The sequence below is a fragment of the Nicotiana tabacum genome, chromosome 22 (assembly GCF_000715075.1).
Source record: "Nicotiana tabacum cultivar K326 chromosome 22, ASM71507v2, whole genome shotgun sequence".
In the NCBI taxonomy this organism is placed as follows: domain Eukaryota; kingdom Viridiplantae; phylum Streptophyta; class Magnoliopsida; order Solanales; family Solanaceae; genus Nicotiana; species Nicotiana tabacum.
Window position 1 is genome coordinate 4,725,303 of NC_134101.1, and position 13,752 is coordinate 4,739,054.

General features: G+C 33.7%; 1 protein-coding gene across 1 annotated transcript; it reads right to left on the reverse strand.

The window, feature by feature from the left end:
• Positions 1–904: 904 nt before the first annotated feature.
• On the reverse strand, positions 905–3,937 carry LOC107808349 (NAC domain-containing protein 21/22-like). Its single transcript, XM_016632863.2, has 3 exons — positions 3,619–3,937; positions 2,237–2,502; positions 905–1,466 (listed from the first exon to the last, which is right to left on the reverse strand). The coding sequence occupies exons 1-3, from the start codon at positions 3,785–3,787 to the stop codon at positions 1,041–1,043; spliced, it is 861 nt and encodes a 286-aa protein (XP_016488349.1). The 5' UTR covers positions 3,788–3,937; the 3' UTR covers positions 905–1,040.
• Positions 3,938–13,752: the final 9,815 nt, after the last annotated feature.

The following is a 13,752-nucleotide window of genomic DNA, read 5'->3' on the forward strand; positions in this document are numbered from 1 at the left end:
CTTTTATCAAACCTCCAGTATAGAAGTGTGTACCTTGTGCCTTTGTTTGGCCCTATTGCTGAATTGTATATATAATTGAAATGTTATTTTTCCTATTGGGGCTTTGTGAACTGCATCTGTAACTTGGAGCGTTCTCTGGTGCTGTGTAATTCGACCTTTTACCTTGTCTTGTGTCTCAAGTACATCCTCCCACTAGTCCTCGGGTTTTTGTCTAGCGGTAAGAACTCAGCACATGATGTGTGGAACGCATGTAATGCTTTTGTATAAACAAGTCTGACATTTAAGTGGAGAATGATAGAGGCTAGCCCATTATGCGCCAATTTTGAATTGTGCGTCACTAACCCTCGTGGAATTCTTAGAGCAAGATTACCCATAGTCTCATAGCAAGATTGCCCAAAGTAAATTAAAGTAAATCTCATTTGTTTTCATTTCTTCATAGAGTCAAGATCAAATACTTTTATTCAATCATTTGAATATACTAACTTGAATTTATGATTTGCATGTATGCATAGTTCGAGCCAAATCTGTCCCTGTTTAGCTGTTCATTTTTCTAAAACTATGGTCATGTCCTGTTACGGTAGTTCTATTTGCAGCATTAAATAAGAACTGTAAGAAGAGTTTGTAACTTGTAAGAATGAAAATGCCCTAATTAAAGTATGTTGCAACATCATAAGTTTCTACCCATCTTGTTTTCGATTGAAAATGGATACAAATTAAAAGCCAAACTAAAGAAAGTCTTTCAAGAAATTCGGAGTATGCAAAAGTAAATACTTATGTAGGAACATAGGAAAGAATGTTACTATTTGTCAATTTACATCGAACACAAAGTAAATACAAATACTATAAACAATATTGGATATGCCTAGGATCCAATCAATCTATCTAGTGAGAAAATAAAAAGAGGAAAATTCAATCAAACATGTATAAGTCTTACTTCATAAACAAACACTAAGATGCATCTTCACAATTCAATCATATATACTCATTTTCTCTTCTTCACTACTAATAATCAATCCAACTACCAATGATCATACAACAATTCAAATGAAAACCATGCTATTTTCATCATCAAATCTCATATCTTCAAGATTACAATGAACTCCGTCGTCTTGTAAACATGGTACTTCAAAATCCATATCGAACATCAACCCATATTGATCGTCCTCCTGACCGCATTTGGACAAGTGGACCGTTGTTTCATCCTTCGAAACTTCGTTCATTTCTTGATGAGACAACTGAAGATGATTTTTTACTAATAAATCAAACAAATGATGATGAATTGTGTTTGAGTTTTGGCTTTGATAGGGTGGATTTTGGTTATTAATGTCATAATTCAATGAATGGTTGTATAATTCTGGAGAAGTGACAGCAGCCTCGTACGTGTTTTGTGGGCTAAGATTGTTTGTACAATTGTTGTTGTTCTCAGCTTTAGCTTTGTGAAACACTCGACATAATACCCAATCTTCCTGTTCAATGATCACACACAAAAAGTTAAACAAAACAAACATTATGGGTGCTATATTTGATGCAAGGAAACAACTGTATTTACTCATAGTAGCTAAAATCTAGCCATAGTATACTCATTGTATCCTTCTTTTGTTACAAAAGAGGAGGTTTCTAGGAAACTTCTTACAAGAAACTCCACAATTTTTTAATCTTCAAACGCTTTACACGTGTATCAAGATTGTTCAAGTCGTGAAAAATGTGCAAAAATCATTAATACTTTCAATTTTATACACTTTATACGTGTCTCAAAATCTATTCAAATCGTGAAAGATGTCAAATATACGTTCCACAATCAAAATATTCTAATTGTAATGCGTGTCTGGAAATCTCTTCAAATTTTAAGTTTAACAAATTTGTATTCATTTTCACGATCTTTTCGACAAGCTTAAAAGTACACGTGAATCATAGAAAAACGATAAAAAGACAAATCACCACCCTAAGGAAAGTGCATTGAAATGGATTGTTGTAAGAATTAAAAAGGACATGAAAATGTTGCAGGGAGAAAAAAGAATTAAGGTATATATATTGGTTGTTCAGAGTTGTATGCTATCGGTGTAATTTAACTTTTCATAGAATGCAAATTACCATTTTTACAAGATTATCAAATAATTTTATCGTAGAAATTTACTTGTATTTAATTTATAATTGACCTAAATATATAAAAATTGATGTTCATCCCGGTAATGGATATAACTTAATTAAACTCGAAGAGAAAAGAATAAAACATTACCTTAGGGGGTATATGGGGGTTTTCCACGCGAAATTCATGCATGATCCAGCCAGTTTTAATGCCATTAGGAGCTCTATTTTTGTAGAAGACTAAAGTTTTTCTCATTCCTACGATAGCACGCGTGCAAGGATCGAGCACTGTTCGATCTTTGCCCGTAGCTTTCCAGTAACCTGAAATTGTGGCCCGGTTAGCCCGAAAACCGGTGGTATACTTGCGATCTCGGAAGCTGAAGAAGTACCACTCACTGGAGTTGAGCTTTGCCACCTCTAATTTAAGAACAACATTCATAGAAAATAGACAATTACTTCAAATGATAACAAGAGTTTACGAACAAAGAGGAAGTTTATAAAAATGACATCACATATTTAAGATCATAAGGTTCAAAAAATAGTTGTATATGCTATACTTATTTTTAGTTTAAAACCACACAATTTTCAAAAATATTTTTAGTTTTTTTAAACTTTGTGCCTAGCTAGCTAGCCAAACTAAGAGAGAAAAAAAAGATGAGATCGGATGGTTTATAAATTTTGTTTTCTCGAGACAATCACTTAATAGTACTCTACGTAAATACTTATTGAGTTTAACATATTTACTTGGAAGGTCATTAAAAAGCTAACTATTTTAGTATTTGCACTAAGTATATGAGATGGTACTTTAAAAAAAAATTATAGGTGGCAATCCATTACAGTCGATAAATTATATAATGGAGCTTGAAATATTTTTTACTATTGATACTAAATTAATCTTATAGAACAATATTAATGTCCGAACGCAAGAGGTGTGCATGAGTGAAAAGCTAGAGTTACGTCTAGCTTTGCAGAAATTTTAATTGCAGTAAATAGAATATAATATGAATAATTGCAGAAATTTTTTGACTTTCATTTTCTTTGACCAAGAAAATAAAGTTCACCAAAATCAATTTCAAAACATTCTTTTAGTTATATACACGTGAGCCTTTTGCTGGTTCATCTTCCCAATTAACTAGACAAACAAGGGAAAATATATTACAGAAAAATGAAATACTACTAATATATACCAAAATTGAGTTGTCAAACTAAATGAATCATTGGTTGTAGACCACCTCCATTGGCCTATCCATTCATGTCTCTATCTTTTGTATATATATTAAAAAAAGTATTTTATTTATATACATTAACAGTATAAAAAGATATTTCGGTTTACAATACTATACATGTATACTGTTATCTTTTTTTTTGTGGAGAAAATTGGAAAGCTTTATACTGTTATCTATTTAACTATCTCTTAACGACATACACCTCTAATATTTAAGTTTATTTTGGGAAAAAGGATAGATAATTTACAGATATTTTTATGTTTATTTTGGGAAACAAAAAGGAAGAGAAAAAGAGAAATGAACATACCAGGAAGCTGCCATGGCTCACAAGTGTGAAGATCAATTTCCACTAAAGTACCTTTAATTACTTCTTCATTTGTAATTTTATTGAAGAGATAATGGCAAACTAACTCTTCATCACTTGGACAAAATCTAAACCCTGGGGGCAGTGTAGCTCCAATCTCTCTTAAATCCATTTTTTATAGGAAATTAAAAGAAAAGAAGAGAATGTTTTTTGTGATGTTTTAATGGAAGTTGGTAATCTAAAAAAAGCTTTCTATTCTTATAGATAGAGAAGCAATGGCAGGTATATTTATATACAGAGAAGGCACGTTGAAAATTTGGATTTTTTTTGGAATTTTAATGAAAAACCAAAGTCACAAGATATCTTCTTATGTGGGCTTAAGTGTACATAATAATAGTAGTTAATATCGAATTATTGCTACTATAATAAGTTCAAATCATATTATAATATAGGGGATAACCTCCAAATTACTACTTTTAGCTAGATGAGCAGCCAGTGGGATGTAGGTTTAGGTTAATCTTTCCAAAAGGGAAACAAGTTCAAATTATGTCAAAAGTTAACAACTTAATACAAGCTGTTACTGGTTCTTTCTTCCATCAGTATGTTTGGTAAACCTTTCCTTAAATTCTATTGGAGTCAGGATTTAAACGATGAGAAGTCAAAAAATGAAGAAGTAAATACACAAAAAGTCAAAGAAAACATATATACTATATATATATATATATATATATATATATATATATATATATATATATATATATATATATATATATATATATATATATAACTTTTTACTTATATACACAGTATAATTTTATGATAAAAAGGTCGATTAATACCCCTTGAACAAGGATAATTCCGCCACTACAATTATAACAGGTAGGAGTCTCATGTGTCTAACCTCACGTGTTCACAGACATCGCTTATGAAAAATCCTGCATACACCCCTGTTGTTAACAAGTTAAGATAATCTACTTTACTTTTCACGTTATTAATTTCACTATTGACTATGTAAAAAAAAATTTCTGCTGTCAGTGTAATTTAAATGCTAATTTTTTCGCTCTAAAATTACATTGTCAAAATATACGTACGACTATGATGTTAATTTAAATGCTAATCATGCATATGCATTGAAAGTTAGATAACTTGTTTTTCAAAACTATTAAATACTGTAGCAAAGTAATTGTACTAATGAAAGAACAAATATACACAACAGGAAGAAAAAAAGAAGAGGATATCGGCTTACAGCAGTTTAAATATTATTGTTGGCTCAATTTTTTGGAGAATTTTCTCTACATCATTTGAAATGAAATGAATGAATGTCTTGTAGGCTAAGGTAGCCAATAATTAAGAAAATAACGACAAATTATAGATTTGTCATGACATGGAATCATGATCATAAATAATTAAGATTGTATGTACACAGAGATAATTAGAGGATGACATTATTGGGCCCATGAATCATACTTGCCCTTAAAGATTCTTTAAAAATATGGAGCAAAATATTTCACTTGTTGTTGAAGCTCAATCAATTGAGCTACACAAGATATAAATACTTGGCAATGCTCTTTCGAAAAGTCAAGATTTCCCTTTGTGTCAAGCATTCTATGTGCCACGTAATTATGGTTATCCATTGACCCGACTAATTTAAATTTACATAGTGTAGGGCATGTTATTGGAAGAAAAGCTCCCTTATCATGTATTTCTGTATGTTCTCAGAACTAGGTCACCTATTTTGAGTTATGGACATACAAGGCCAAAATATGTGTGCCGGACGCGCGACCCATCAACCTGCTAGTGGTCTTCCTATTCCCTTCGCTTTCCCATCCGCTCCTTCTAAGGCTCAAGTACTTTTTTTGTTTGATCAAATGATTGATTTAGATTTATAATTCAAAGGCAGTCCGGTGCACTAAACTCCCGCTATGTGCGAGGTCCGAGGTCCGGAGAAGGGACGGACCACAAGAATCTATTATACATTTGAGTACTCAAATGAGATTTTTGGTTAAGGTAGAAGGGAATCCAACCACATCCCGTGGTTGTGCAAGTCTTGTAGCTCAAAAACGAAGTCGCATAACTTTAATGAATTTAAGTTATAGTATAAGTTAACAATATAATTTTTTATATTATTAGTCAATTTTAACCTATGATGGCAAGTTAATTACTCTATCATTTTAATTAAATTACTAACTAATATTTATCAAGAGACTTACTTATAATTACTCAATAATTGACCTGATAGTATAATTGTTTTTGTAATGCCAAATTGTTAATGCATAAAACTTAAACTCAATTTAGGGATTGTAAGGTTACACATTCTTTCTATATGTTTTTGGTACAACTTCTGAATTTTGCTTCGCATTAGTAAAAGATTTGCAATAAGGGGGTCTTGTATTTGATATACTTACTCTTAACAATCTGCAAATGTGCAGGTAATTAAGTGATACATTAAGGTGGGTGGGGGATATTATATCAAGTGGATGTAACTTTTTTTTTTTTATTTTCCTGCATAATGGAGAAAGATAGATCAACTATTAATTTTTAATTAGCTAAACGAATATAATGAACTAAATCCAAGTTAAAGAACATCATGATTTATTCACTGTCATTTACCTGTGACCAATTTGATAGTCCACATTATCCAAAAGATATATTAAAAAATGGAGAAAGATAGATAAACTATTATCATGTAAAGGAGGGAGGCATATATTGATTACAAGTTAAAGAACATCATGTTTTATTCGCTATCATTTACCTGTGACCAATTTGTTAGTCTACATTATCCAAAAGATATTGCCACGACCCAATTCAATTCCCCTTCGTGTGACGTCGTGATGACATCTAGTCTCTACAACTAGGTAAGTCTAATATTTTTGTAGAATAATGAAATAAAATATAAATTTAACCAACTATTCAAAAATACGTAATAAATCCCAAAATTCGGAACATCGTGAATCACAAACTACAAAAGAAAAAATTTAGTGTCTCTATACATCATAATCTAACAAGGAAAATACAGAAGATAATGGACATGAGAAAGAGTAGAAGGGGACTCCGAGGTCTGCGGACGCGGCAGATATAACTTGAAATCTCCAAAACTGTCCCGACTCACTGATAGTGCGGCTGATAAGGTGCACCTGGATCTGCACACGAAAAACATGTGCAGAGAGTAGCATGAGTACACCACAATCAGTACCCAATAAGTGCCAAGCCTAACCTCGGTCGAGTAGTGACGAGGTCAGGTCAGGACCCTACTGGAAAATATCTAATAAAAATAATATAGAGTGTAATACCGCAATAAAATAAAGGTTAAAATTTAACAACAATAAAATCATAGAAGGTAACATCTCAGTACACAGAAAAACACAACAGGGGATCTCCCGAGATACTGTCTCGTAGTCCCAAACGTAAATGTGCAGAGGAAATTTTTCGGAATACCCTTCCGTAGTCTCAAAGTAAATATGTAAGACAGGGGGATCTCCCGAAATATCGTTTCGTAGTCCCAAAGTAAATATACAGTACAGGGGGATCTCTCAGAATACCATTATGTAGTCCCAAAGTAAATATGCAGTACAGGGGATCTCCCGGAATACCGTTCCGTAGTCCCAAAGTAAATATGCAGCGCGAACGATAGAAATACAACTACATCACAAAATTCTTACAATTTAGGCTAGGTACCGGTCAGGGAAGGAGCAGAAAATTCACTAAGCATGCCGCACAGAATTCACATAAACAATTAAGACACGTAGACATGTTGTATTAGACTAAACATGATAGCTACACATATTGGAATAACTCAATTAAGAATGAAAATAGATTAGTACTCATTAAAATTGTATAACTCAAAATAATAGGAAAACATGTTGCTTCTCAGTAAGAAAATTGGGTTTTACCACAACTAGCTCGTGTACGTACTCGTCACCTCACGTATACGGCGCTCACATATCACAATAGTTCCAAATCTTAAGGGGATTTCCCCCACATAAAGTTAGGCAAGCTACTTGCCTCGATCCAAGCTCAATTAATCGGTCACAATGTCTTTCCCACGAATATCCGGCTCCGAATGGCCCAAATCTAGTCAAAAGCAATTACATATCATAGATACAACAATAATAGACTAATCTAATTAACGAAATTAATATTTTAACGAAAATTCTGAAATTAACTCAAAATCGTCCGTGGGGCCCACATCTCGCAACTCGACAAAAGCTATAGAATATGAACGCCCATCCAACCACGAGACCAATCATACAAATTTTACCAAAATCCGACATCAACTCAAACCTCAAATCTTCAATTAAAGTCTATGAAGATTTCTACTATTTTTAACCCAATCTTTACCCATTTGAACTTAACAATCTTTCCACAACCTTATTGGTATGTATACATAATACTCTTACACCCAAGAATCATACTATTAATCACCTATCTTTACTCCAAACCCGAAATTAAAAAATTGAGGAAAGAAATTCTTACCCCTTTGAAACCCTAGCAAAATACTTGTGAAATCTTCAAACCTTGAATAAGAAATTGATGGATAAATGACTAAGTTTTCACTTTTTCTCTCTAAAATGCTCTCACCTCTCTCTAAAATATCAGATGAAACCCTTCAAAATGACCCCCAATAGTTTTTATAAGAATAGGGTCGGGTTTATAAAACCAGAAAAATGAAGCTCTAGAACAGGTTCTGCGGTCGCATATGCGACCGTATAATGGTTATGCGGACCGCATATCAGTAGCATAATCGGTGTCCAATACTGGCAAACATCTGTCTGTGTATGCGGTCACTATGCGGCCCGCATACCTGTTCTGCGGTCGCATAGTGACCGCAGAACAGTTATGCGGTCGCATAGTCGACCGCAGATTTTATCCAAACTGGCCCTCTTCTGCCTCACTTTTGCGGCCATTATGCGGTCCGCAGAGTGATTATGCGGTCACACAATGGACCGCAGAAACGTATTTTTCCGCCAAAAAATTTTCTTTACTTCTCGGTGCATTGTTCAACCCAAAAGGTCCGAGCCGCGACAAGCTTTCTACAACCTTTGTACTAATTGATCTACCTCGACACCACAAAATCTTAATTTTCCTTAGAAAAATTCTCCGGGTCACTCTGCACATACGTTAACATCTGATCAACCTTTTCAACTAAATTTCGAAACCTTGGAACTAAGTGTTCCAAATCATTCAAAAACCTCACCAGACCCGAACCAATTACCCCCGGCAAGTCACATAACAAATGTAAAGCATAAATTAAGCAGTAAATGGAGAAACGGGGTTATAATAATCAAAATAACCGATCGGGTCATTACAGATACATAGAAAATGGAAAAAAGAAGATGAAAAAAAGTGATATTAATGTTCAGTTGTTTGGGATAAATTGTAAAGTTGGTTTTGTCACATTACTATGAAAAATAAGAAGGACTATTCGAGAGAAGGCTACTCATTGGATTATAGAAAATCTATCAATTCAAATAATTAATATCGACTTCATTATGATAAAACCCATGACCTAATCCAGCTATTTAATTTACCTGATAGTTCTTAATTTCATTTCAAAAGTCATCAATTCAAGAAATGACCCTTTGTTTTTCTGCCCTCTTATCAGAACTAACGTCTACTACCAGAAAGTATAAGGAAAAAAAGAATTATTATTGATCCATGCAAATAATACTAATAAAAATAGTGCAGGAAATGTCCAAAAAGAAGTTATACAAGTATTAGTTTTGCCTTTTTGTCATGTCCCTAATAAATATAAATATGGATGCTTCTTGATTTATCAAATGGCTTGGGCACGATCTTGTCTTCATGTTCTTTTGTTCGTATTGCAATCAAATTGTTGCATCCAACCTAATTAATCATATATCCCACATGTTATTTTTTGTTAAAAATTAGTACTAGCTAGCTTATTTCATTTTTTTGTTAGCTCTAATCTTACTTTGCATATCGTTTGTACTTTTGGTTTATACATATTTGCAATAAGCAATCTAATCACAGGACTAATCATAATAATTTAGGCTAACTTTGATAATTTTATGTTCTTTTTGTGGCGGGTGGGCGAAGGGGGCACTACTTATAAAGATTAATATATAATTTGAATTTCAACTTAAGTAACATAGTATTCGTGAGCTGTGACTACTTTAACTTCTCTAATTTCATAAGGTAGTTTAATTTGAAGTAACATGACTATTATGATAAAATTAAATAGATAAACTATTTAACATTATCTTTACTAGGAAAGCATATAGAGCTCAAGTTTTTTTTTTCTTGTCACACTATATATATTGCTTTACTTGCTTAACTCAAAAAGGGAAAAAATATGATTTGGTCCACCAAGTTATGATTTTCTAAAACTCACATACCGGAGAATTCAAGAAATTGAGAAAAGAGAATAAGAAAAGGATAACTCTGTAATAAATATATTATATTATATTATGAATATCTATTTAGTATTTTGTTGTAAATAAGCTTCCTCAAAAAGCTTATTCATATTGGACTCCGCCGTAAATATATTTAGTACTCTATTGGAAATAAACTTTCTCAAGAAACTTATCATTTCGGCACTCCGTTGTGGATAATTATTACTTCTGTAGAAGATTATCTATAACTGGTATAATAACAACTTACAAAAAGCTTACATAACAATTTACAGTAGGAGCTTACAAGCAGCTTATACAGTAGCTTGCAGTAACAGCTTACACAGCAACTTGCAGTTACGGGTGTTCGTCGGTCGGTACGGTATGGTATTTAGACATTTAGGTTCGGTATTTTCGGTGTTCGGTTTCATAAAATGCTATACCAATATCGTACCTAATTAAATTCGATATGGTTCGGTTTTTCTCCTTTCGATTTTGGTTTATTCGGTTCGGTAACTTCGGTTTAATCGGTTTGAATACTAACTAGTGCATAGAGACATAGACGGTAATATTCTTAATTAAAGTACTCAAAAGTACAAAACTAAAAACGTTTATTGACAAAAGTTTTGTCCAAAACCAACAGATACCAACCTAGCGAGAGAAAACTTAGAGAAATATCTTGTTACTTGCTTAGAGTTAATTGATGAACTTAGAGAATAAAGAAAAGTAAAATTTTAGATTTCTTATATTTAAGTTATAATTAATAAAATGTGTATTGTGTAATATAATATATATTTCAGTACGGTATCGGTATTTCGGTATTTTATTTTAAAATACCAAATACCAATTTGTTTTAAAACTTAAACCAAATACCATACCGAATACCAAAATTTTCGATTTCGGTATGGTAATTCGATATTTACCAAATTATGCCCGGCCCTACTTGCAGTAGCAGCTTACAAGGAGCTTCATTTCTTCTATAAATAGAAGAGATTTCAGTTTATTATGTACATGAGTTTGAAGTTGACTAATATATCAATTTTCTCTATACTTGTTTTCGATTTATTTACTTTACAATTTTTATTTTATAACACGTTATCAGCAGAGTCTCTATATTTTAATATATAGTTATCTCTAACTTGAGACAAATTTGGAGCAAAAGACGATGAAAGCCAAAGGTGCGTTAGGTAGATGTACCTAGAAATCTCATAACTTTGAACAAGGTTCGTTTCTAATCTTGCTTTCGCATGTTAAGTATTTGTCACAACCCAAAATCTCACCAGAAGCGTCGTGATAGCACCTAGTCTCTAAGACTAGGTAAGCCGATTTCAATTACATTTTGAAGCCACTTTTTTTTTTTTGAATAAGAGATAAATAGGTAATCAAAACTAACAGCCGAACAAATATAAATGTACAACCTCCCAAGACTGGTAGTACTGAGTCACGAACTCTAACTGAATACATGGAATGATCACGAGGACCGAATATACAATACGGTTTGATTAAAAATTAACAGTACAATGAAATGAAAAGACTCCAAGGGACTGCGACGACCAAGCAGCTCTACCTTGAATCCTTACGATCCCGCTTTAACTTTTCTCAAGTCTGATATCTCTAATACTTGGCTCTGTACAAAAATATGCAGAAGTGTAGTATGAGTACACCACGGTCGGTACCCAGTAAGTATCAAGACTAACCTCAGTGGAGTAGAGATGAGGTACAGTCAAGACACTCACTAGTCTAATAGCATGTGCAATATAATATACAAAATAATAGGAAACAGATAACAATAAGGGCAGGATAAAACAACCAGTGATATGCATAGCTGTGATGACCCAAAATATCATCTTTAAATTTAATGATTAATTATGTGATCTAAGCACTATTTACCATTACTCGACTTGCGTGTGCAGTCCGTAAAAGTTTTTCGAAAAGTTTTCAGGTAAAAAATGGATTAAAATGTGAATTAGATGTTTAAAACATAACTGAGTTGACTTTGGTCAATATTTTGAGTAACAGACTCGGATCAGTATTTTGACAGTTCTGGTAGGTCCGTATCATGAATTGGGACTTGGGCGTATGTCCGGAACCAAATTCCGAGGTCCCTAGCCCGAGATATAGAATTTTGATAAAAAATTTAAAGTTTGAGTTTAAATAGTGATCGGATGTCGAATTATGTGCAAATGACCCCGGAATAGAATTTTGATGATTCCAACAGCTCCGTATGGTAATTTTGAACTTAGGAGCGTGATCGGAATTTTATTTGGAAGTCCGTAGTGAAATTAGGCTTGAAATAGCTAAAATAGGAATTTAAAGTTTGAAAGTTTGACCGGGGAGTTGACTTTTTGATATCGGGATCGGAATCCAGTTCTAAAACTTTTCACAGCTCCGTTATATCATTTTTGACTTGGGTGCAAAATTTGAGGTCAATCGGACTTGATTTGATAGGTTCCGATGTTGTTTGTAGAAATTAGAAATTTCAAAGTTCATTAGGCTCGAATTGGGGTGAAATTCATGGTTTTAGCGTTGTTTGAGGTGATTTGAGGATTCGACTAAGTTCGTATGATGTTTTAGGACTTATTATTATATTTGGTTGAGGTCCCGAGGGCCTCGGGTGAGTTTTGGATGGTTAACGGATCAAGAATTGAACTAGAACAGCTGCTGCAATTTCCTTCTGTTGGAAATTTTGCTTCTGCCCAGAAATCGAGGCCAGATCGAGCTTAGGGTCGAGGGCCACGACCGAAGCCCAGATCGAGCTCAGGATCGAGGTCCACGATCGAAGCCATGATCGAACCCAGAGTCGAGGGCCACGATCAAAGCCATGATCGAGCCCAGGGTCGAGGGCCACGATCGAAGCCCGGGTCGAACTCATAATCGAAGGCCATGACCGAGGCCCATGATCGGACCCCAGGATCAGACTCGCATGATCGAGGTCCAGGATCGGACTCTCATGATCGAGGTACAGGATCGGACTCTCATGATCGAGGTCCAGGATCGGACTCCACGATCGAGGTCAGCCTGGACAGATCCGTAAGTTATAAAAACAGGGGGGTTTCGCCCCATTCGCCATTTTTAACAACTTGGAGCTTGAGCAGAGGCTATTTTTGATATATCTTCAAGGAAAAACATTAGGGGCAAGTGTTCTTAACTCAATCTTAATTAGATTACCCGAATCCATCACTGTTTTTAACACTTAATTGGTGATTTAAGTTGGAAAAATTTGAAAACCCTCTTGGATAGATTTGTTGATTTGAGGGTCGAATCGTTATTGGAATTTAGTCATTTTGGTATGGTTAGACTTGTGGTTGAATGGGCGTTCATATTTCGTAACTTTCGCCGGATTCCGAGATGTGGGCCCCACGGGCCATTTTTGAATTAATTTCGGATTTTTATTGAAAAATGTAGTATTTTCTTATAGAATTAATTCTATAATTTTTGTTGACTGTATCGAATTAATTATGACTAGATACAAGTCGATCGGAGTCGGAAAATCGAGGAAAAAGCATAATACTTGATTAAATTGGAGCAAGTCGAGGTAAGTGACTTGTCTAACCTTATGTGGGGAAAATTTTCCCTAGGATTGGTATTGATGTGATTATTGAAATGTATTGAAAGTCGTGTGCACAAGGTGACGAGTGTGTACACGAGCTAAATTGTGAAAGATTATATTTTTAAATTGTGTAGATCACTGTTGCGCATTTATTAAATTATTTTATCTTGTTATATTCTTCATCATTGATCTGAGATATATACTTCAAATTTGTTTGATCTTTTCTTACTAATTGTT

Excerpts from the sequence above, each read along its gene's own strand:
- LOC107808349 (XM_016632863.2), bottom strand. The coding sequence starts at position 3,787 with ATGGATTTAAGAGAGATTGGAGCTACACTGCCCCCAGGGTTTAGATTT. Across the intron at positions 2,503-3,618 it reads TGAGCCATGGCAGCTTCCTG|AGGTGGCAAAGCTCAACTCC; the intron begins GTATGTTCATTT and ends TTCTTAAATTAG. Across the intron at positions 1,467-2,236 it reads ACCCCCATATACCCCCTAAG|GAAGATTGGGTATTATGTCG; the intron begins GTAATGTTTTAT and ends ATCATTGAACAG.